We start from the raw sequence: 26,196 nt of genomic DNA, 5'->3' as shown, positions 1-26,196 counted from the left end.
GTCGACGGAGTAGTTTCATTGTTCTAGCTATTGTTTACGAATGACAGACAAAAGACAAAAGGCGGCAAAGGTCAAATGTAAACGCGATGAATCTCTAACAGTCATATATGTGTGGAATATAGTCTTCTCTAGAAGAAGCATTTGAGTTTTGCAGGAGCTCATTCGTCGATGAACACAACGCTTTTCCAAAATCGACCAGGAGAAAAGTAAAATTGAACAAATTTGCATTTGGAATCCCCTGACTACCAGATTTGTTATGTAAGCATTGATTTACGTCATCAGTATGGAATTTCTGCCGCTGAGTCGCAGACGTTCCTCCTCGCGTAACGTTCCTCAGCGGCGATGAGCGAGGAGAAACGTCTGCCGTTCGCAGGCTACGAAAGTCATTTCTCATAATTACTGACTGACCTGTATTAATTGTTAGTCACCTCTATGAAGCGGTTGCGCTCACCTTTCATGTGGTAACGAGTTTTTAGTTATTGTCATTTGTCTGAACTTAATGCCTTGTTCTTATTTTTTAGACTCGACTTCATATAAATTTTAATCTGATTTGTACGTGATATTTTGCATAAATACCACTCGTGATATTTCAAAATTGTCTCAAATTTCACTCGCCTGACGGCTCGTGAAATTACGTATAACAATTTTGAAATATCACTTGTGGTATTTATGCCAAATATCACTACAAATCATGCTATTACCTATACTAATTTACTTTATCTAGTGATCTGTAGAATTTCTTTTTAGATTCAAATATTTTTTAATTGTAACTGAATGTAAAGCGCTTTTGAATATTGTTTATAGTATTAGCGGTAAACAAATTCATGAACATTATTATTAAAATTATAAATATTAGGATTTTATAGTTAGCTTTGTTATTAATAACAGAATTATTTTTATTATTGAAAAATTATTATTATTATTATTATTATTACTATTATTATTATGTGCATGTCTCACTCCAAGGTACTCCATGGTATTGCCAGTTTTTCTTTTTTTTTGCAGGGGAGTTACTGGGAGGAAGCTATTTATAGAAAAACCTATCTATTACTATGGATTTAAGGCGTACCTCGCCTAATGGAAACCATAACCCATAAATTACCAACATAAATGAATGCAGCAATTAAGGGATATTATCAATCGAGACCAACACAAATTCAAAAGGCAGCAGAAACTTTCAATTCCTATATTCAAGATCAGGTTATTGTTTCAATTTCTTTCAAGTAGTTTGGGGAAAGTTTGTCACTTTTCAGAAATATATTGAGCTATTAGCAAGGTGGCGACAGCGATTAGCATTTTAAGGACTGAAATGATACGTTGTTATCCCAGCAATTGACGCATTCAGACTTTCCAGCGACACGAGGATAAAGGGCGTTGCTAGAGTTCTTTTATTGAACTCGAAACGTGGGTGCTTTTCCCAGCATGATATTATATGATTTGCATTTTAAAATAGAAGTTCTGAAGACTTATTTCCACGATAAGCATATTTAAATATTGGCTTTAAGTAATTATTGAGGACTCTCATGAAATGAAGCAAACATTACAAGAAATGTTACCTCGAAAATTCAGTGTTAAAATACAAGATGGTACAACAGTAAAATGAGAAATAGGATTTATACTTAAGCGAGCAGATTTCTTAATTTTTAAAACCAATCATAGTTACTAAAATTAGCTAAGCAATCGGCAAAACTTCTGACTGGTCTCGAACTAAGCTCCGAATCTTGAAAAGTCCGCAGGATTATCATCAAAACGCGGCTTAAGAATACAATAGAAGATGATTAAATATCAAACAAAAGTTCAGGCTCCTTTTTGGAAAAAGTCACCTTGGAAATAAAGCTAAGGTTTTCGTGCGATGGTGAAACAATAGTTACAACATATGCTAACCTCAGTCTTCACTAACTTCCAGCGTGCCATAGCCGATCACGCTCTTCTTTCGCCGGGAATCTCGCAAGTGATCGAGATAGACCTCCTTTTCTTATGAACAGCGAGTTTATAGAAATAGCCGAATATTTCAGAAAAATGAGGCGGCTTGCATTTCCAGTTGCAACGATCAAAATTCGCTGTTACACGAACGACAATTGGCATATGTTGTTTTTGCTGAAACAACTGAGAGCCAACAGAGAGCCAATGGGAGCCCTTACGGCCCATGGCAGATGTTGCGATTAATTAAGGCAAATAAAGTTGAACATGGCGAACTAAAACTTCCATTTGAAATATGATAAACAAATGTTTTTATTCTCCCAGGCATTTTTCTTCTATTTTCGAGGTCACCTAGCTCACTTGATGGCTTATTTTGCACCTAAACTTCAGTTTATGCAGAAAAAGGGATATTTTTGTTTTCTATGTTGAAACAAATCAGGAGCAGAAAATAGTTAAATATCTCAAACAATGCGATAACATTGTATCACTTGCGACAACTGGCAACCAACGGTTAAAAGGAAGTTATTTCACTTTGAGCGTGTTTTTGCCGCTTCGTCAAGGTTTTTTTACGTCAAAAGATGAACAGAAGTAATAAACTTAATGAGCCGGGCTAAACGAAATTGAACACCATGCAAATGAATTTAACAACCATGAAAAGCGCGAATTATAAAAAAGGGAGACAAAATGAATGACAAGAAAACACAGGGGAATTAAACTTTCGTGAATATCTTTGCCTCAAGCAATGAACAAGACCGGCTTAATTAACCATCTACGACAGGTGTTTTTTGTCGAAACAGTCTTGAAATTATGTGATTTCGCGCGAAACCAATGGTGAAAAATCGATGAATATTTTTAAAGAATAAAGCGAACGGTGACAGATAATACACGTTGAAAAGGGCCGAAGCTGACAAAGCATTTAAATTTCAAATTTATCTATGGGATCACAACGAGGGAGGGGGTTAGAAACATTGTTGTTGTAGTTGTTTTTTTTTTTTTTAATTTGTTGCTATTAACAACCGCAACATTATTTCTTAGAGTCTAATGACAAGCTAATTCAAAAAGCTTTTCTGCCGTTTTATAATAGCCTCCTTAAGTATTATTATTTACCAAAGTTGGCCTTTTATCTCCTTCACATCATGCATTTAGGTCTGATATAAAGGCTTCCAAAAATTAAACTTTAAAAACGGTGGACGGGGTACCCAGAGAAAGTTGCAGTTTGTTTTTTAGTACCTATTTTAGTGTTTATTGTTTTTACATATTTTTTATGGTTCTCTCAATAGATTCGCTACAAAAGAACTCGACCCGGCAATATCCACTCCGGCAGCCATCTTACATCACGGGTTAAGATGAACTCAACAAATAGGGCTGCTTCCAATGCGTTGGTCCTCATGGCTCAGTTGGTAGAGCACTGCAGCGCCAACTCAAAGGCCAAGAATGAGTACGGATCCCATTCAAGCCCCCAATTTTTTCAGGTTAATTTGCAATATTGCTTAAATTCCTATTGTCATGCCTTCACTAAAATGGTTTCATTGTTTCGTGGTGGTTAGCAAAGTGGTTACAAATTAAGTTCGTGTCTCTTTAGACTAATGTCCTGTGGCAATGTCCTTACATCTCGCATGCAGGTGTTCGGGCATAGCTTGTTTTTGACCCTTAACCGTCGAACGGTTTGTCTTGGAGAGGCCTAAGCACTATTATTTATTTTGGCCAATCATAAATGTGACCTACTGAAAAGACGCCATAAAATCTCATCACTGTCACTCACCATAATTCTAAGTCATAAATTGAGCGTTCATTCAGAGCCACATGGAAACCACGTGCATAGACCGAACATCGAATTTAATCTCTGTCCAGCAATTGGTCGAAACCGGGGAAAATTCTAACAAAGCTTAACAACATTCCTGATAATTGGTTCGACGCACGGCTAACAAAAGAAATGCACTAGCTTCCGACACCATGATGGTTATATTAAAAAGATTAACTAATTTTCATCATTTAAAAATTTGTTTCTTTACTGAACCATTGATTGTGCTTAGATTCCGCGATAAATGTTTTTGCCGATTGGTTTGGCTTGCGTTCAGAAACTGGCCGCGGAAGAAATTTGTGGTTGAGAACTAACACGTACGAAAAATCAAGAATTTACCTTAAAATAGGAAAATGGAGGTCTCCAAAAATTACACCGAAATCAAAATCACTCTTTCTTCTAAATAACTCGGCTTTTTTGTTGACTGAGTGTGATGAATATGCATTGTACGTCGAAATTAAACATGATATTACACCTTGATAATACCTCTAAGGTCATGGGTCCCAAAGAATCTAAATAGAAAAACCCATTTCTTTGTCTATTTGCTAAAATCCGAGTTAATTGCAACAACAGTCTAAGAATGTCATTGTTACACTCCTGCCCTCTAGACCTGGATTCCAGAAATCTTTGTTTGATAATGGTTGAGCGCTCGACCTGGAATTGATGGGGTTTATTTTAGCCCAGTGAACAATTTAAATTTCTATCATGTTACTCAACTGTTCAGCCGTTTTGAAAGTTGACGGCAACATTTTATCAAGAAACTAGGATTTGATTAGTTCTGTAATGATTCTTTATTCAGGGCGAAGACGGCGAAAAGCCCCGCTTTTGGTCGAGATTTTTGGCAGCAAGTTCAAACTACGCCTGTTGAAATGGTTAGTTTGCAGGTTTGAGACGAGGATACAAATTTTCGATTTCCAGAAGCACAAAAATGGCTCATATAGGGCTTTAAACCAAGGTGTTTGTAAGATGCTATCTCAGACAACTAAAGTATGAAACAATTCAGATGGAAAACGTCTATAACATACAGTAATTATAACAAGACCTTACAATCTTAGTTTTCTTACCGACACAGGGCAGCAGCCGAGATTAACCTTGCAGTTTAACTGGCCGATTTTCCTCTGTTCCTAGGAATATAGAAACGAGATGAAATACTGGGATCGATCAAGAAGCATAAACATATTCATAATGTATAGGTTCTGGTAAAATATGTAAAAGCAAAACAAAAATTAACGGAATAAACTTTACACACCGTTACACCAATAACAGGCAGAACTGAACAAATTCCAAGATCTTAGTGAAAGTTTTCAATTTTGAGGTACTCCGTTTCTTTGAGCAACAAGCAACAATTGTCAATAACATTTTGTGAAAAAAAATACCTTTTACTCTTAAGATTGAATATGAATTTGAATAAGATTCAAATGACTGTTTTTTTTTAAGTTTTGCGGGAATCGTTGTGAGTTTTAGGAGATATGATAAGTTTTTGCTGAGGTTGTGTCAGTTACAACCGTGGTTTATATTGTTTTTCAAACAGAACGTGTTTCTAAATTTAGAAGATAATATAAGGGCAATAGAACCCATGCAGTGATAGTTGTCACATAAGTGATGAAAAAAAAATTACAATATTGAGACGGTACCTGCAAAAATGTCAACCCGGTACCAAAAGCGAGCACTTGCTTATGATATCACCAGTCGGGCCTGAAGATGGGGTCCACAACTTATTTTGTTGTGCAATGCTTCGTATTAGTTCGGTGGCTTTGAATAAATGCCAGAATATTGACACTCAAACTAATTAGCAGTTGCCCGTAATTGGTGGATAAAAAGGCATTGAGCACTCGATATATAAGAGCGTCGGTGAAAATGTTTTATGAAACCGCAACGATTTTCTGTGGGCGCCTCTTTTATTGTTTTAGATCATTACAAACTTAGTCTCACGTCGTTCAATTTTGTAGGAAGACAAAACACTGATAAAGAAATTGTCTAAGCACGATCGTTGTTTATCCCTCTAGAGACAGCTTTGGCACTGCAGTCAAATTGTTGCAACTAAGTTTTTGCGTTTCGTTACGCTCACGTACACGAGCCACGCTGGGCAGTCCATAAGAGCCTTAATACCGCGAAAAGCCTGGTGCCTCCTGTAATAACTAAATCATTAATTAGACAAATGACACTTTAAAAATAACGTAAACCACGGCAACTGTGAAGCCCTGGAGACAAGGTTGCCGTAGGCTCAGTTGATTTGGTAAAGCTGGAGAAAATGGCGGGAAGATTTCATTCGAAGAGAATTTTTTTCAGCCTTTTTTTTCGCCACTGCAAAAGTTGCGTATATAACTGCGATGATCTTCCTTCATATCATTCTTCACTCCGCTGTTCACATACATGATTTTCATATATTCATAACTTCAACAACAAAACACAACTCAACGGATGGATGACAACTGCTGTTTGAAGGTCATCTGCTAAAAACATCCATTCATATCCTGACTTTGTCGTGGAAAGCACAAATGAAGACGAGAGTTAACATCGCTCGAGGTGCGCGTGTTTTAAATTCTGAATTGACTGAATTGTGTTAAATGAATTTTGAGAAACAATTATTGCATTCGGCTGTCGTATGATCTGCTGCATAAGTCTTAAGCTTATACACAGCCTTATCTAATAATTGCTAAATAACACTTAAAAAACAGTCTCAGATGAACATTCATTTCATTCCATGGGCTGTAAGTTGAACGATCACGTTAGGATTTCACCTGAGAGACTCAAAGGTTTGAAACAGTTAAGGAAAACCAGCGGTTTTACCGGTATTTCATCAGCTACACAAGCTGCGCCGTAATAAAAAATGCAGAGCAGTTCATTTTGAAAAGAACACGGCATTATCGATACTGATTACAATAAACCGTCCAAGGCTGTTATCGATGCAGTTTTTTTCTGTCTGTTTCATTAAAAGCCTAACAGACAAAAGATCCGTGAAATTTCAATTACCCTGGCGTGGGTCGACAAATTTCACCGTTGTTAGTAGTGAAACTGAACGACCTACGTACCATTTAGGCACTGACAGAGACCCAGTTTACACGGGTCCGAATGAATATTTACCTGTGCAACCCGTTAACACACCGTGGAGTCACCGCGCAAATTCTGTTACGGCACTTCATTGTTTACATGAACTCGTGCAAATTTTGCCAGTCTCAATATTGGATTTTTTTTAATGAAAGGCGCGTCAAGTTCCAGGCTTTTACCTCGCACACTGTGCAAAAAGTTGCAACCGTGTTCAGGTGTTTACACGAGTCGGCATAAAAGTGAAACCGTAACGGTTTCGCGTCGACACCACTTGTTTCCTCGTGAAGTGGAGTTTGCGAAAAGACACCCAGATCTGGGTAGTGCTTCCGATTGGCTGAAGCAAATTTCCTTCGCAGCGCAACCAATCAGAAGCTCTACCCATATGTGGTTAGAACACGTCATCAGAATGGACTTTCTGCGCTCGTTTCTCAGACATCATTTCGAGCTAAAACCATTGGTTGCGTCGCTAAATGTCGGCTGTTTACTTAGGGTATCCCAAACTGAATGACTCGAACTATTTCATTTTCTTGTTTCTTCATGTCCATCCCCACCTCTTTCACGGCATTAGCCGGTGAAATTCAAAGCCAAATTCACGGGGTTTCCTGGCCGGTTTTTGACACTGACAGACTGTTTGTCTGTTTTTGAAGTCAGGGGCGAGCGGCACGGGAAAGATAGAGCTTGCTCGCAGGCTACTGTTTCATGTGACTAAAGAAAAAGAAGACGGCGGCATGGAGGATACACCAAAAGACTGACTCGAGTTCAACCTCGCAGGCATGCCGGCGGTAAAGACTGCGATGTTTCTTGTTGCCGGCGGCGTTATGTCCTGATATGTCCTCATGTATCGCAGGCAGTACCGGCGGTTATGTCGCAGGTACTTCGGCGGCATATGAGAACCAAGCTAAAGGGTTAAATTTTTGCCCTAAGTGAGAAGTAAGTGTTCATCTTGGCTTAGGGGTGGGGTAGGTGGGCGGACATTATAGGATGTAAAAAAAACAATGAGTAAAAACCGCAAGCAAGGAATCAACTGTATCAGTTGCCGTTTAGAGGAGATTTTCAGTTATTAAGGGAATGGTGTTCAGAGAGGGTCCAATGTACCTCTTCTTCTTGTCAGTCTGCATTCCGGTTCAAGAAACAGTTGCTATGTTTCAGTGACTTCAATCGATAGTTGTTGTTGTTGCTTTTTTATAGCGACAATTGCACGCGTCAAAAGTGCTAAAAGGACAGTAGCCTTGATGTCCCTCAACTGTTAGCAATCTTTCGGGATGATCGTACACCCAGGTACATCGCTAATCACGTCCTCAGATCTCTTTTCGCCTTCAACTTCGCCGAAAAGAGATCTGGGTACAAGATTAGTAGATCGCGGGCGAGAGCGGGCCAGCGAACTACAGTTCCTTTAGTCCACAGTCCACTATCCTACCTAAGCCACGTACTCAGGGAGTATAGAGTTAAACGGTACGACATTCAAAATATCATACAAAGTCCTGGTCGGCTTGCTTTAAAATTACCCCTTTTATTTCAAAACTGAAAAATACTCATTAATCTCTTTTATACTTGCATCTATCAACTACATGGATAAGAACTTAAAACAAACTACAGTACCATAAATCCTCTATTAAGCCCCCTTCTCTAATGAGCCCTCCCTTAAGAATGAGGGATCAGTCCTTTTGATACTAATGTTTCTAAGAGATACTAAGAGATGGTTTCAGGGGCACCCAACGAGAATATAGTTCAAAACCACTTAAATATAGTATTGTTAACGTATTTTAGTATTTAAACGGTAGATTTCGGCATATTTTTATCCCCTAAAAAGTTTTCATCTGTTCGGATTTCCTAGCTGAAATTCTAGTGATCCGAAAATTATGGGGATCAAAACTTACCTTTTCGAAAATTTCAGCCAGAAAAAAGGCTCCGAAAATTCTAGGTGCCCTTTTTAGGGTAAAAATCCGTTAAAAATGGGCAATTATACCATTTTTTAGGCGTGCGAAAATCCTAGGAGAGGCAGGCAAGCAAGAAATTTTACAACAAATGTACCGAAAACTCTAGATCTCAAATGTCTTCCCAACAGATATTTTCCGAAAATTGACTTTGGGTGCCCCTGATGGTTTAGGAAGACGTTGTACCTTACTTTGGATGTGAACGATGAAATCCATAACACTGACATTGAATCATAACCATCAGGACAATTTTTCTTCAATAAACTACCTATGCGGATATTTAGTTTTTACATTTAGATTTAGCTTAACGTTTTGTTTAGGTTTTCAATTTAAAATTCACGAATTTTGTAATTCACATATTTCAAGGTTCCCACAAGTGAAAAAAGATGTTGAAATACCTTGTACAACACATATAATTATCTTTAAATCTCCATGTTAGACAATCATTGCCCTGGTCCAAAACAGGAGGAAGGGACGAGTAACTCGGTCTGTTTCTTCCTGTTTTCCTGCTACCGGCAATGCAATATATTAAGTTAGATAAGCTACCCCCGCCCCCCCCCCCCCCTCAAACGAGCTTAAAACCCTCTTTCGATTAAGCTCCCGCCACCTAAAACGTGCTTGAAATAAATAAACCACCAGGTGGCACAATAGAGGATTTATGGTATATTATTTTTTTAAAAAGGCTTTTCAAGCCTTTTGATCATTTTGGACTTATTTTCACAAAACGACAGTCACTAAGGAATATTTCATTTAGTTTTTGATTCTTCCACAGATTTAAGCCTTTTTGCACTTGGTGGAGCAGTTGGGTCCTGTGGATCTTCAACCAATTTGTTGTGAACATCCATCAAACCTTTGAAGTACTTGACTGTCCGTACTCTCAGCTCCATTGTAGCATCTTCATCCACTAAGAACAGTGTGTGAGGATGCTGCTGAAAAGCGGATACTGTGCACATGTGATTCATGCCATCCTCTGTGGCATGACGGAGAGCAAGAGCTTTCTTTACACCACTGATCAGAATTAGAACCTATAAAGGAAAACAAAAAGTTTTTCAGAACAGAAAACAAAAAAACTCGTCCAGTATGTTGCCACTTAGCCTGCAAGCTAAGGATGAAACACTTCCCAGAATCCAAAATACTTCCCAGAATTCAAAAACACTTGCCAGAATCCAAAACACTTCCCAGAATCCAAAAATACTTCCCCAGAATCCAAAACACTTCCCAAAATTCAAAACACTTCCCAGAATCCAAACCACATCCCAGAATCCAAAAATACTTTCCCAGAATCCAAAACAAACCCCAGAATCCAAAACACTTCCCAGAATCCAAACCACATCCCAGAATCCAAAAATACTTTCCCAGAATCCAAAACACATCCCAGAATCCAAAAACACTTCCCAGAATCCAAAACACATCCCAGAATCCAAAACACATCCCAGAATCCAAAAATACTTTCCCAGAAATTATCCAAAATACTTCCCAGAATCCAAAACACATCCCAGAATCCAAAAACACTTCCCCAGAATCCAAAACACATCCCAGAATCCAAAAACACTTCCCAGAATCCAAAACACATCCCAGAATCCAAAAATACTTTCCCAGAATCCAAAACACATCCCAGAATCCAAAATACTTCCCAGAATCCAAAACACGTCCCATTATCCAAAACACTTCCCTTAATCCAAAACACGTCCCAGTATCCAAAACACTTCCCAGAATCCAAAACATGTCCCAGTATCCAAAACACGTCCCAGTATCCAAAACACTTCCCAGAATCCAAAACACGTCCCAGTATCCAAAACACTTCCCAGTATCCAAAACACTTCCCAGAATCCAAAACACGTCCCAGTATCCAAAACACTTCCCAGAATCCAAAACATGTCCCAGTATCCAAAACACTTCCCAGTATCCAAAACACTTCCCAGAATCCAAAACACTTCCCAGAATCCAAAACACGTCCCAGTATCCAAAACACTTCCCAGTATCCAAAACACTTCCCAGAATCCAAAACACGTCCCAGTATCCAAAACACTTCCCAGTATCCAAAACACTTCCCAGAATCCAAAACACTTCCCACAATCCAAAACACGTCCCAGAATCCAAAACATGTCCCAGTATCCAAAACACTTCCCAGTATCCAAAACACTTCCCAGAATCCAAAACACATCCCAGAATCCAAAACACATCCCCGAATCCAAAAATACTTTCCCAGAATCCAAAACACATCCCAGAATCCAAAATACTTCCCAGAATCCAAAACACGTCCCAGTATCCAAAACACTTCCCAGAATCCAAAACACGTCCCAGTATCCAAAACACTTCCCAGTATCCAAAACACTTCCCAGAATCCAAAACACGTCCCAGTATCCAAAACACTTCCCAGTATCCAAAACACTTCCCAGAATCCAAAACACGTCCCAGTATCCAAAACACTTCCCAGAATCCAAAACATGTCCCAGTATCCAAAACACTTCCCAGTATCCAAAACACTTCCCAGAATCCAAAACACTTCCCAGAATCCAAAACACGTCCCAGTATCCAAAACACTTCCCAGTATCCAAAACACTTCCCAGAATCCAAAACACGTCCCAGTATCCAAAACACTTCCCAGTATCCAAAACACTTCCCAGAATCCAAAACACTTCCCACAATCCAAAACACGTCCCAGAATCCAAAACATGTCCCAGTATCCAAAACACTTCCCAGTATCCAAAACACTTCCCAGAATCCAAAACACATCCCAGAATCCAAAACACATCCCCGAATCCAAAAATACTTTCCCAGAATCCAAAACACATCCCAGAATCCAAAATACTTCCCAGAATCCAAAACACGTCCCAGTATCCAAAACACTTCCCAGAATCCAAAACACGTCCCAGTATCCAAAACACTTCCCAGAATCCAAAACATGTCCCAGTATCCAAAACACGTCCCAGTATCCAAAACACTTCCCAGAATCCAAAACACGTCCCAGTATCCAAAACACTTCCCAGTATCCAAAACACTTCCCAGAATCCAAAACACGTCCCAGTATCCAAAACACTTCCCAGAATCCAAAACATGTCCCAGTATCCAAAACACTTCCCAGTATCCAAAACACTTCCCAGTATCCAAAACACTTCCCAGAATCCAAAACACTTCCCAGAATCCAAAACACGTCCCAGTATCCAAAACACTTCCCAGTATCCAAAACACTTCCCACAATCCAAAACACTTCCCACAATCCAAAACACGTCCCAGAATCCAAAACATGTCCCAGTATCCAAAACACTTCCCAGTATCCAAAACACTTCCCAGAATCCAAAACACATCCCAGAATCCAAAAATACTTTCCCAGAAATTATCCAAAACACATCCCAGAATCCAAAATACTTCCCAGAATCCAAAACACATCCCAGAATCCAAAAACACTTCCCCAGAATCCAAAACACATCCCAGAATCCAAAAACACATCCCAGAATCCAAAACACATCCCAGAATCCAAAAATACTTTCCCAGAATCCAAAACACATCCCAGAATCCAAAATACTTCCCAGAATCCAAAACACGTCCCAGTATCCAAAACACGTCCCAGAATCCAAAACACTTCCCAGAATCCAAAACACGTCCCAGAATCCAAAACATGTCCCAGTATCCAAAACACTTCCCAGTATCCAAAACACTTCCCAGAATCCAAAACACATCCCAGAATCCAAAACACATCCCAGAATCCAAAAATACTTTCCCAGAAATTATCCAAAACACATCCCAGAATCCAAAACACATCCCAGAATCCAAAAACACTTCCCCAGAATCCAAAACACATCCCAGAATCCAAAAACACTTCCCAGAATCCAAAACACATCCCAGAATCCAAAAATACTTTCCCAGAATCCAAAACACATCCCAGAATCCAAAATACTTCCCAGAATCCAAAACACGTCCCAGTATCCAAAACACTTCCCAGAATCCAAAACACGTCCCAGTATCCAAAACACTTCCCAGAATCCAAAACATGTCCCAGTATCCAAAACACTTCCCAGTATCCAAAACACTTCCCAGAATCTAAAACACGTCCCAGTATCCAAAACACTTCCCAGTATCCAAAACACTTCCCAGTATCCAAAACACTTCCCAGAATCCAAAACACTTCCCAGTATTCAAAACACTTTCCAAAATTCAAAACACTTCCCAGTATCCAAAACACATCCCAGAATCCAAAACACTTCCTAGAATCCAAAACACTTCCCAGAATCCAAAAACACTTTAAAACACTTTAGGATTCTTGGACATGTTTTGGATTCTGGGAGTGTTTTGTCCCTATCAGCCATGGTATGCTCTGGTTCATTTTTCACTCCGCCACCAGAGCCCCCTTGAGAACAAATTCAATCATCAAACTAAGCTGAAACATGTATTTCCATACATGTACAATGATACTGAGCTCAAAAAGAAAACTTGAATATTCCAGCTTGCCTTTTGCACAACAGGCTTGCCTGGACTCCTGCCCGATGGACAACTCAGCCTTAAAAGTTACTTGCCCAGCAAGAAAATCTACTTATCCCGGACTTTCAGACGGGGATTTTTTTCGAGCTATGAATTGTAGAAGGATTCATAAGGTTTCTGTCTTCTCTATACCTAAAAAAGCAACACCTCACATTTTATCTCAGTCTAAAATTAATTATCTGCCCCTTACCTCTTGAGCATCCATCACCGTGGCCACACCCACCGTAAGAGCCATGGTGGGAACCTTGCTGATGTCATTATCAAAAAAGCGTGCATTAGCTACAATGGTGTCTTTTGCCAGGGTCTTCACCCTCGTCCTTGATTTCAGCGACGATCCAGGCTCGTTGAATGCAATATGACCATCATCGCCAATTCCTGTAAAAAATTATAGGGTAGTTGTTGCATTAAAATCCTCATCTTGAGTTTTAGATGCAGAGAAATCAGCAGCAATATAGCAGCAAAAGTGAGTAGATAGCAGTCTGTACTAGGCAGAATGTTATTAAAAACTCCAGAGGAGGCAACCTTAATACTCTAAGAGGAGCACAACACTTTTATAAAATTTTTTTGCATTATTTCACATATAGTTTTTTGGTGTGAGATCAAAATGACAAGTCTTCATTTACTGTGATTTTGGAGAATTTCATATGAAATATCAACAAACTCTACAATTTATTGTTGCAATAAACTGCTCAGTCCCAGAATATATCAGATATTAAAGTACGACATACTTGTCTGCGTAACTTCCACTAAAAGTGTCATTACAATTTCTGGACAACCACAGTAAAGATTTCCATGGTCATGGGCAAATTTTATTCAGATACTATCCAAAGACCCTATAAAAAATCTTCAAAAAAAATTCAAAAGTGTATAGAATGAGACATAACTGAACAGTATCTGAGGAAATGAATAAGGATGCTTTAGAAAACAACGTACCTCCAATAAAGAGATGAACTCCACCAGCTTCCTTTATCATTTTCTCAAAATTATTGCATTCTTCATCAAGATCATCAGCATTCCCATCCAGAATATGGGCATTTTTAGGTTCAATATCAATATGCTTGAAGAAATTTTCCCACATATAGGAATGGTAGCTTTCAGGATGATCTCGTGGAAGGCCAACATATTCATCCATGTTAAAAGTTTTGACATATCTAAAAGAAAGTTCCCCCATTTCGCAGAATTCCACCAGCTTCCTGTACATTCCAAGAGGTGAACTTCCTAAACAATGCGTAGAAAAAAAATATGAGTTCTCTTAACATTTGCTATCATTTTCACTCCTTGAAGTGTACTGAGATTAATGAGACCAGTGTTTAATTACTCCTTCAAAATAATATTGAGAACCTACAATTGGCGACAAAATTGTTGAGACATTGTACTTAAATAGGGTGACTTTGGAGAACAAAAGAATCCGCACCCCTCCCCTGTCCCCTCCATTCAAAGTTGGGGTGTTTTTTGTTTTCTATAGGTAGCTAGAACAAGGGCACAACATTGTACGGAGGGGATGGGGGAGAAAAGCTATATTTCCTCCTTTTGAAGTTCATAAACTCAACTCATTTTGTCGCCGATTGTCTGAATCGAAATCTACGCGCTGTTGTCCTATTAGCACCGGTTAGGAGATGGTAACTAGTTGAAATTACTATATTCACCACGTCGTTTTTCAGAAGATAGATAAGATACCCATATAATCCCTTTCCTGTGTTTTTCGAGGGAAAATTAGTTTTGACAATCTTTGTACTTGGTAGTGATTTCAAGTAATTACGCAGCATACCCACGTACTGAATGATTGATTTTCCTCTGGTAACTAAGTGTGATCGGTAGGAATCGATGGCAGATAATATATTGTATTTGAATATATCCCTAGTAAGTTCGAAGTGTTTATTCGAAGTTTGGCTATTTGATAAGGGTGGGATGGACGATAAAATAGCCATGATTGCTATGCGCAGGAGAATTTTCAGGAAAAATGTTCCAACTTCTAATGCACAGCAAAGCTGCATAGCATCGCTAAATCTGTGCAGCAAATTTGTTGCCCATATACCCATGAGGGTCTTTGAAGAATGTACTTTACAGTAGAAACTATGAGGTCAGGAGGAGAATGGCCACGAGTAACCACGAGTAACCAACTTTGTTCCTAAAAGATAATTAGATTATTTTATTTTATACTCATCGTGGTTACTCGTGGTTACTCGTGGAAATTCCTCCTAAAGAGCAATTTTAGCCAATATAACTACTTTAATGCCTAGAAATCTATTAAGTTTTCTATCCTTTTCACTTTTTTCTTTGTTTCGATGCGTTTTGAGAAAGGAGAGAATAAGAAATCGTGCCCAACGCGCCACATCGACGATGTCAAGGCACGGTAAAGCGTGACACGAAATGTTTCGCACTGAACATAACGAAATCGCCTTATTCTAATTGTTCTAAAATAGGTATGATGAAGTCAAACATAACAAATAAAAAGCCACCAGGGGTCTTACATCCCAGCATAAAAAAATGAATTCAATTAACTTTCTAAAGGTCTTACATCCCAGCATAAAAAAATGAATTCAATTAACTTTCTAAAGGACGTACGGCCACTTTTGAGATTCAGACAATGGGCGACAAAATTGTTGAGACATTGTACTTAAATAGGGTGACTTCGGAGAACAAAAGAATCCGCACCCCTCCCCTGTCCCCTCTATTCAAAGTTGGGGTGTTTGTTGTTTTCTATAGGTAGCTAGAACAAGGGCACAACATTGTACGGAGGAGATGGGGGAGGAAAGCTACATTTCCTCCTTTTGAAGCTCATAAAACGTAAAAAAGCCTATTTTTGGGCGAAGTGTCTCAACTCATTTTGTCGCCGATTGTAGAAAACAGCCTTACACACCATTTCAGAGACTTTTCATGACAACCAAAAATCAAAGCTAGCCAGTCAGACTGGTCTTTGAAAACGATATGGGCTTTTTTAAAGACCTTTTTTGCTAAAAACCAGAGCCTTCTTCAGAACCAGCCATAATCTAGCTGGGAAGCTGTAATTTCGTTACAACTGGATTGGTCTGGCCCACCAGTCCCAACTAAATGTAATAACCCTGAGTCAAAGGGGTTTTTGCCTGGTGTATGGGAAAGCCTCGGGTGAATCCTGTTAACCCTGGCCCATGATTACAATGTACATCTTCCTCACTGAAAAATTCCAGAGAAACATGTAAAATATGGATCATAGGACTGGTCATCTGACATTATATAAAACAGGTAAACTATGAGGCATTCTGAGAGAACAGTGATTCAAAAATGTGGTACTGTTATGGTTATACTTACCATAAATGAACGGCAATCATAAATACATTATATACTTTTGCAATTTTGCTTGGAAGCATAGGTGAGGTAAGTGAATTTATATCAAAGGTAATAAATTAACCTTTTGTTAGTAAAATAATGATAAATGTTACAGTTGATATTTCATTTCAAGTAATTTTTGTTTTTCTTTCGTTTTTGGGTATGGTAATGTATGCTAATGAAGTTGAAACAAAAGAAAAAGAAACATTACCTGAGATAAAAAATTAACAACAACAAATATATTATTTCTTCTGAAATCAGTACCTGTTGGCAGACCAAGAACAAAATATTTGTCTGGTCCTGGGTTAAACTTGAGAATTTTGTTACGCACATACTTGGCTGCCCACTCTGACAATTGGGTATAGTCATTGACGATAACCAACCTCATGATGTAGATCTTGTTCAATCTAAAAATGACAAGGGAGTCAGTTTACAAGAACATTCCTGAAGAGTGGCTATTACTCTCTATCTTAGCGGCTGTCATGCGGTCATCTATGCCCTTCCCGTCACAAGGAGGGTTGCGGTTGCCTTTCTCCCATCCTGGCTGTCCATTCACGGGTCTAGATGTATTTTAATTATGGATTAATATCTACATTAATGCTTGTGCATGACAAATAATGGCCTTCTAGGAAAAAACTTTACACTACACATGCAGAATGCAGGCTATCATTGGACGGCACATGAAAGGATAATTTGGCACCAAACAGTTCCAGAAAATAGCTGTGATTAGCTCAAATCTGGAAAGGAATGTGGTTTGAATGTGAGCAGCCGTTTGCTGGGGTGGAACGTTGTGTGACAATACAAAAATGTCTGTAAGGGAGACTAGCAATACCTATGCAGACAGCTCTACTAAAGAAGGATATAACAGTCTGGACAAACTGCTTACCCCTCCCCTAACCCAACATTTTGTCCTAAGTAGAAATATGGCTGTCGACTCTCCCGGATAATCCGGAAGACTCCCGATTTTGAACTGTTACTCCCGGTCTCCAGATTAGAGTCTGAAATCATTCAGTCAATCAAATTTCAAATATTTTGCGTTGTTTGAGCTATTTAAACTTTTAACATCGAATGTTTCCTTGGAAACCCCAGTATGCCATTGTTTTTAATATAAGCAATGATGTGATTGGTAGGAAGTAAGCCAATCAGGTACAAGTTTTACAATTGCAACAACATCTTTTTCGCATGTTTTCTGCACAAATGACGTCATGTTTCGAGCATTATGACGTCATCTATTATCCCATTGTCAATAATGTTTGAAGATGTTGGGGGTTAACCCCAGGGGGGGGGGTACTCCCATACATTCCCTATACGGGTATGTGCCGCCCAACGGGGTCGTGACTTTGAAGCTGCTGATTTAGAACGGGGTATCCATTTCAGAGGCGTTTTCTAGAAAAAAATTTCTAGAAAATTTTTAGGCGTTTTCTAAAAAAATTGTGGATCACGGCTTTATCTTCTGCTTAAAATTGTTGCTGATTATGAAGAAGCATTTATTTGATGTATAAGTCGAACAAATAAAGAAATATCTTTTTAAAGAAACAGGGCTATTTCAATTAACAAACTTTCTAGAACAGAGTATAAAAAATTGGCCCATTTCTAGAACGGGGTGTCAGTTTTAGGGCCAATTCTAAAACAGGGTATAAAAAATTGGCCCATTTCTAGAACGGGGTATCAATTTTAGAGGAAATTTTTTTTAGAACGGGGTGCCAATTTGGAGTCCCGGGCGGCACATACCCACCCAAAAAATACCCAAGTGCCCCCCCCCCCCCCCCCCCCCCGAGGGTTAACAGCCCTGAGCAGTGTCCCAGAGTCTTATACTGATCCCTTAGTCCATTAGGTTAGATTTGTTTATGTTGCCAAGAATTACATTAAAATATATGCACCTCCCCGTCGCTAATATTTGTTTCGTGCCAACCCGACCGTCGGCCATGTGACGCATGACTGTCAGCTGAGCGTTTGCCACCCGAGGAACTAAAACTAGCATTTTTAACAGAAAATAGGGCGCTGTGCTATGATCTGAGCATTAACTTGAACTTTACAAAGGAGTACTTACCTAATGGTAGAGGAAGATGCAAAATGGTCGCGGTATCTCAACACGAAAACGCCAGGCGTGCGCTGAAAAGGAAAGACCACACGTAACAGGCTCATCAAACACAGCGTTCAGCGGTTACACACATGAAAAACATGAATCATATATGAAGTACCTGCCACACGTGCCCAGCGGGAGCAAATATGGCGTTTCGCGGGACTGTTTTTCCACTGATTTTTGGAGGAACGTTGATATTATTTGGTTTCGGATTCTATCACAGGTACAAGCTTATTATTAACACCGAGGAGCAAGCTCAGAGGAAGGAATACAACATTCACAAGGCACTGGAATTCCGTCGCACAGTTAAGGAAAAAATCGATGAAAAGAAATCTAACAGTTGATTGCGGGCGTTTTGAGCTAAGTTGCAGGTTTGCGTTTTAATATAGTTTTCAATTTTGGTTTCGGTTTGAGGAGCATTCATATTGCGGTGTGTGGCGGATTAGACTGATTTGTGCAAATGTTAACATGTACTCTGATCGAATCGAAATGTAACTGACTAGCATCGAAAAATATGTGAATTGCAAATTTGACGAATAATATTATTCACATTCCAATGGGAGAATCGCCAATTGTACATAGATGTCGGGTGAAGAAAAACGAACTCGATCTAAGAGATGCTTGTCACGTAACAAGCGTTTGAAAGCAGAGAAAGCTACTGTAGATGATCCTTCATCCAATGAAGCTACTGGAGAAGTATTTACAGTTCTTAAATCAAAACGGTCACAATGCTCACATCTAATTGGAACGACTGATCATTTGGAGAATGAATTCGCAGTGTTGACTGAGAAAACTTCAGAAGCTAAAATTCTCACACGGAAGTCAAGAAATGACCAAAAGGATGTATTTGAATTTGCTGATGAAGAGAGTGACGACACAAGTGAACAGCCAGCAACAGCCCCTCTGGGTAATAATAAGCGGAAAAGGATTGCTTCTGAAGAACTTGAAGTCTCATGTTTCAGCAGCACAGTTTCCAAGTTCAAACGGGCACGTAATGCTGTAACGTGTTTAAAACAGCCTTTAATACAACTAGAGAAATGCACAGACAACGCTGGGTCTGAAGTTGAACCTACAGATAAATCTCGTGCCGGGAACAGGGCAGCGGATTGTACAGAAGTTTTTTTTCACAATCTAGACACAGGAGGGAGTGTATTGCAGGAAGTTGGTGGTACAACACTTAGAGATGAAGGCATCTGTGGTGATAATGTTGGACAAGTAGAAACTGATGATTTACAAGTCATCCAAGATCCGAAATGTCAAGAAAGTAGAGAAGATTGTCACAGAAAACGTGATTGTCCTGTTTGTGGTCTAACATTCCTACCAACTGAAAATATGGATGTTTTTAATAGACACATTAACAGCTGTCTTGATAGTGGCTCTTACTACAGGACCACAGAAAATGATTCTTCTGCACCAGGCACTGAAAAAATGGAAGAGGAGATGTTCTTCTGTCAGCTCTGTCAGAAAGATTTATCTAGGATGAATTCCCAGCGACGTCAGCAGCACATCAATAGGTGTTGTGATGAGGCAAGTAAAGTTAAAGACACAGTGCAGTTAAACAGAGTTCAAGGACAAACTTCAACTCAGTTATCATGTCCTATTTGTGGCAAAGGATTTAAATCTTTGAAGGTATATCAGTGCTTGTGTGTTTTGAAAATGTACCTCTAGAATATTTTTTCAAAGTGATATGGCCAAACGATAACAAAATGATGAACACCAAAAAAAATATATTTACATCACTTAAGAATTCTCAAGTATAAGAATCACCTATTAGTAGGGGTATGTGGAAAGAACTGTGGAATGTGCCTTGTGGGTGTAGAAACTGAATTCAGTCCACTGCCTCACTGCATCCTTCTAATTCAGTGCATCTCCAAGGGTTGTCACTAAGGGCCGGGAGCCGAGGATTTCCCCCAGCTATTCAGAGCATGGCCCCCGGCTACTTTCGTCGTTAAATTAAACCAAAAGAGCACACCTTTGAAACACACAAAGACTATCCATCAAACTAAATGCAAGTTTCATCTGCAGCAGGTTTAAGTAATTTTGAAATACTCGCGTGCAAAAACTAAGAAATGTTGGAAAAAGACATCTGACTTAGATTTGGTACTAGTACACACGCAGGAAAACTCTCCGTTCGCAAAATGTCAGTAGTGAGTTTTAGCAACGGCGACGGCAACGAGAACGTCAAAAAAACAATAGGTTTATTGAGCAAAACAACTAGTTTGCACGTGCATCAGGCTTTTTTGTACATTTCTTTGCCGTTACTGCACGAAAACGACGTGAAAATGCCTAGTTTCTCGTTTTATGGAGGACGTAAAACAAGCGACGACAAACTTTTCTTTCTCTTTCTAAACTTGAGTGTGGTCCCAAAGAAATCAACTCCAGGGAAATTGGCCTACATTAGCTATTTTCAGCGAATTGGAATAAACGCGACAAAGTTGGAAAAAACGCCAATTCATTTTAAAAGTGACGTTTTCGCTGCCGTCACCTTTGTCGATGCTAAAAGTCCCTAGTTTCAACCGAAATCTGCACTCTTTGTTCATGATGAAAGACCTGAGGAGATCTCTGCTGACATCACAAGTTGAGGCTTCATCCGAGCGTTAAATCTCCCTGATGCTGATGTTGATGATAATGAGGATTATCATGAAGGCTTTGAAGACGATGACTATGACTGATTGCCATGTTTATTATATTGACATTTCAGTGACCAGGTCTACATTTAGCTTTCGGTATCGAGTATATAAAATAATGCACGGTCAACGGTAAATGTTCAATTATTGTCCGCATGTCATGATCACATCCTATCAGTTCTACTTCCAAGAAGTTATATATAAAAGGGAAGTTAAGCATAAGCGTTACTTTTGCATTCTTCTCCTTGAGTCTCATTTTGACATCTCAGTGTCGTTTATATAGTTATTAGCCCTGTCTTTTAAACGCTTTTCCATGAGACAGTTTCTTCGTATGTTAAGTGATGTTTCGTTCATAAATTCGAGACCACTAATGTTACTAGTTGTGAAATTTAGTTTTGCCATATTTCATCCTGCGATTTTTCGTGCATTACCCTTGTTTTAGCCTTATCATACTTTTATTTTTCAACAGACCATAGTAACCTTATGTTTATGATGCTTTTTCGTACATTCATCGTCCACTTGTCTTCTTTCCACTTCTCCGTGGGTTAATTCATTTGTAATATTAGTTTTACTTTTGTTTTCCCTAAGTTGTTTCGTTCTTACGTATAACTTAATTAGGATTTACAATTGATTTTACAGCACATGTTAATTCATTTGCACCGTATAAGAATCGATTGTCCTGTCCACATTTTTAACATTTGTAAAGTATCGTTGTGATTTAACACTTCACTGGCCAGCATGCGCCTTGTCTGAATGAAGATAAGACTGCGCAGATAACGTGACCGGTGCCAACCTGTCATTTTTTTAAGGCCCGGTATTTACATGTATTTTCCCTCTTGGTGGCCACTAGACACTACCTAGAAAAACCCTCCAACGAGCCTTTACGTAAAGTAAAAACTTATTCTTTTAGTGCCTCAGAATGTTGTAGTTTTCTTTAACAAAGACGTGATCATCATAAAACCGCTAATGATAGCTGTACTCTTGATGAAGATTGCTTTTTTGGGGCAGTAATGCCTTTTGGAAATCGGTAGAAGTTGCACTTCAAAAACTTCTAGGGGGAGGGGGGGAGGGGCTCCATGACTGCTTACGACTTCCCCGGCTACTAACAACAAATACCCAGCAACTTGAAATCTTGGTGACCACCCTGATCTCCCAAGTCTCTCATAACTGTATGGAGAAAGCATCTCCCGATAAAAACTGAACTGTCAAGTCCTTCCTGTCAGAGAACCCCTTTACACATCATCCAATTTTTTTTCCCATTGGATACATTCACCCTACTTGTTTTAATAATTCAAAAGGCCAATTTACAGTTGTACGCTAAGTAGCTTAGCCGTTGAGTGGAAGTGAGGTTGGATGTGACATTGTTTTGATAGAAACCTCAGTACCATTCTTACATATACATGCAAAAGAGTAAGTTTTACATTTTGAAAAGCAGTGAGGTTTCTATCAAAGGAAGGTCATCTCCAACCCTAGGATACTCATTACAAAACTACAGAGTATATTGTTCTGCTCTTTGCAGTCAAGACAAGCTCATCTCAAAAGGTGTGCACAAGAATACAATGTGGGAACAAACCAGCTTCTAGAAATCATGCGTCAAGAAAAGCACCAGGAGGATTCCATTTCTGTGGCAGCTGTTGCAACTGAACTACATGTAGCAACAAACAAAAATCCTGTCAGAGTTAAGAGGAAGAGAAGAGCTGTTGCACCAAAGAGGTTAGATCATCAGTGTTCTTACCAGGATTTCGTACACTAGGGTCCACAGGACCCATGGAGAAGATAAAAAATGGGGTCATGAGGGAGAAAAGCTGGCACGATTTTTAAGATACAGTTAACTCAACTTTTTCCCAGGTCTGAGTTGAAGATAATGATGAGTGTGTTCTAAAGACACCATAACCAATTAAATTTTGGCTCTTATTATAATGAAATGTACGTATGTTTTGTAATAGGTTTTTTTTTCGTTCTTTGCACCCATGGGATCCCTTGGGCTAATTTTGGGGGGCAATGCCGCGATACTGCAGTCTGGTAAGAACACCAGATCATGGAGGTCTTGTATACAGTAGAACCTCTTAACGGGAAACAAAATAGTACAACTTTGTGGGGGCAAAGTTGGCTGGTTAAAAGTTTGAGACAACAGTTAGTGGTATGCTGGGCACCCTGAATTTCACAGGGTAAGAGCATTGGACTCCCTATAGTTTTTCTTAGTGCACAGCTGCCAGGTAGTCCTGTGCAAGGCAAAGGCTACATAATTATATGCTTGGACAACACCCAGTTGAAGCTAGACCAAGTTTCTGTAGATGCACATGTAGGGATTTCTTGTTTGATAAATTTGTGCATTCTTTGTACAGACATTGTTCAACGATATATGCAAGTGTTTTAACTAACAATGAGAGTTTGACTTTTTTATTCTCAGTGACCTTGATGAAGAAACCCAGATTGCTTTGGCATTGTCAGCCTCCATGGCCCCTCCTCTGCCCCCTGATGAAGGTGAAGGAAAAACTGGGAAAAGAAAAGGAAAAAAGAATAAAGGGTGAGACAATTCATGTATTCATAACTTCATCATCATCCTTTCACGGTTATATAATGAAGCAACTAAACGACCAGCTCCCAGTTGGCTTGTTAGCTTAATTGGTAGAGCGCTGCACTGGTATCACAGAGGTCAAGGGTTCAAATCCCTTACAAGCCTGAATTTTTTTCAGGCTTTCCTTTTGCAACTGCAAAAGTTTCGTATATAACTGCGACGATCATCCTTCATTTAATTCTTCACTCCACAGTTCACCTATATGACTTTCATATTTTCATAACTTCAATGCTAAATAGATACTTGATCATCCTCTCCTGCTCAGAGACTTTCCAAGGATAACAAATCAAATTTTTTTCAATTTTAACAAAGTTAAAAAATGCCAGCTGGTACTAAACAAAAGCATGGACCAGTTGGCTGTTTACTGATAATTCAATTAATATTGTTGTCAGATCACAAAAAGCATACACCACGAGACTGCAAAGCAATACAGGTAATTTTCATTACTGAAAATATGAAACTCAGCCATGATGAAAAGTTCTTCTCTCGTGCAAAGGCTTGAGGCCTTAAAATCAGACAACATTAACAGGCTAGTTTCAAATTATTAACATTCATACTTAGCACCAAGGCTGAGGGGTACGAAACAAAAGCACATTGATATTCAGTGATAAATAAGGCAGGTATGAATTTTGATAATTTATTGGACACTGGTCTATTGAATTACCTGTATAATTATGCATGTCCAAGGAGTCAAACTAAGGAATTTTTCAACAACTTCAAATGGTACTAAAATATATCTATATATATTGTAGATGATTTATTTATCAAATATGTTATGTGCTTTTAAAACAGAGGAAATGAGCTGCCTCCCTTGTTACTCAGAGATGACGAGACTGCCCAGAAAGCTGTGGCTATAAGAGCAGCACAAGTGCTTTGCACACAAGTATGTCTTCCTTTCAGCAGTTTTCATTGAAGTTTGCCTTTATCTTTATTATATTGTAGTGGTCAGCAACTCTCTCATCCTAAAAGTTTCAAAAATGTTCCGAGTATATTCCTATGCTTTACTAGAGTGAAAAACAGTCTGTTTTTTTCTGTGTCTCAAAATCGTTTTTTTTAAGGCAAGAGTGCCGGCATGAGATTTTCACGTCCCTCCTTAGCCTTACTCTCCATTTCCATCTTCACTCTAGACCTTTGGTTTGACCACTCATGCATGCAGTCAGTCATTAAACTGGGACTCATGTTTTACTTTTAAAGGAAGACAATAATGATGAGGATGATGAGATATCTTGCACACCTGCTCTTGCACCAAGCCGGTTAGCTCAGCATGTTCCATCCTGCGTACCTGCTGTGTCCACAGATGTCACAGGATGTAACTCTGATGGTGCAACCAGCCCTACATCAGTTTGTAAAGAAGAGGTCAACAAGCCCATGGATGTAGATAGTGAAAATGATAAAGAGCAGCATGCAGAGTCAAGAATGTTGACCTTCACTGTTGATCCTTCATTGAGCAAATCATTTCTTAATTTCCTGTATGATGTGGAAGATGAAGAAAGAGAATCAGCTGAAGTTCAGGTAGTATAGTGTGTGTATGAGCATAACATCACCATGGAGTGTCGCTTATCAGATGCAACTTTTAATCCAAGAGGATTTTTGCCCGGTGTTATTCCTTTTTCTTGGATTTTGAATGTGAATTTAGGAAGAAGAAAAATTATAAGTTTGAATTCTTGAAACATGTAAAGAAAGGTCAAACTGCTAGATATTTACTATACATAGTTCCATGACAGTTATTTTCAGTGTCTTTTGATAGGCCTGAAAATGAGTTAGACACTCATCTTATTTCAGATATTAGTGTTGGGCAGAAAAGGCCAGGGAAAAATTTTCTTTTAGTTGGGATCAATACTTTGCTGTACTCTTTCCATACTTTATAATTTTATTATTATTATTATTATTATTATTATTATTTGTTTTGTTTTTAACTTTGCTTTTACATTTATGTACAGGCACCTCGTCCCAGTCCTCTGTGGTCATTATCAGCTCTTAAAGAAGAATCCTGTGAGACATTTTATGTCCAAGGCCTCCTCCCTCCTGCATCGCCACCGAGGTCAAAGAACTTCATTAAAAGAGTCGCTGTTTCTGATGGTGGAACAGTTCCAACCGTCCTAAATAAACCAGCCATTGATACAGTTGAAATGGTGGGCAACGATGGTCTCGGGGGAACTAAAGCAAGGCCAAGATCTGTGACAGAAATGCAAGCAAGTCCAACAGAAGATACTGCTGAATATCCAGAGATAACACCATCACAAGCTGTTAATGTAGAAATGCTGTTGGAGCTTGCTGGAGAAGATGATATCTCAAACATATCAGTGGATTCTCAGCAGATGATAGGAGCGAGTGGTTTCTGTGTTGATGAACAAGATCAAGAGAAGCAGGTAAAGTTTTTTTTTTTTTTTTTTTTTAGGTGAAGCTATCCATTTTTAATT

The 26,196-nt window shown here is 39.0% G+C and overlaps 2 protein-coding genes across 2 annotated transcripts in view; one reads left to right on the top strand and one right to left on the bottom strand.

Moving 5' to 3' along the window:
• Positions 1-8,259: 8,259 nt before the first annotated feature.
• On the bottom strand, positions 8,260-18,626 carry LOC140948166 (glucosamine-6-phosphate deaminase 2-like). The gene is made up of 5 exons (XM_073397388.1): positions 18,539-18,626; positions 16,753-16,895; positions 14,116-14,400; positions 13,373-13,557; positions 8,260-9,728 (listed from the first exon to the last, which is right to left on the bottom strand). The coding sequence occupies exons 2-5, from the start codon at positions 16,874-16,876 to the stop codon at positions 9,450-9,452; spliced, it is 873 nt and encodes a 290-aa protein (XP_073253489.1). The 5' UTR covers positions 16,877-16,895; positions 18,539-18,626; the 3' UTR covers positions 8,260-9,449.
• Positions 18,627-18,700: 74 nt separating this feature from the next.
• The window catches only part of LOC140949156 (uncharacterized), a 20,287-nt gene continuing 12,791 nt past the window's right edge, over positions 18,701-26,196 (top strand). The window contains exons 1-7 of the mRNA XM_073398388.1: positions 18,701-20,200; positions 22,718-22,911; positions 23,609-23,725; positions 24,569-24,659; positions 24,971-25,288; positions 25,717-25,921; positions 25,982-26,145. Coding sequence (XP_073254489.1) covers positions 19,154-20,200; positions 22,718-22,911; positions 23,609-23,725; positions 24,569-24,659; positions 24,971-25,288; positions 25,717-25,921; positions 25,982-26,145 — 2,136 coding nt within the window. The 5' untranslated portion in view covers positions 18,701-19,153. The remainder of the gene's footprint in view (positions 20,201-22,717; positions 22,912-23,608; positions 23,726-24,568; positions 24,660-24,970; positions 25,289-25,716; positions 25,922-25,981; positions 26,146-26,196) is intronic.

This window comes from Porites lutea, chromosome 9 (assembly GCF_958299795.1).
Source record: "Porites lutea chromosome 9, jaPorLute2.1, whole genome shotgun sequence".
Lineage (NCBI taxonomy): Eukaryota > Metazoa > Cnidaria > Anthozoa > Scleractinia > Poritidae > Porites > Porites lutea.
Note: the sequence above shows the minus strand (reverse complement) of the source record. Positions and strands in the feature narration are given on the sequence as shown.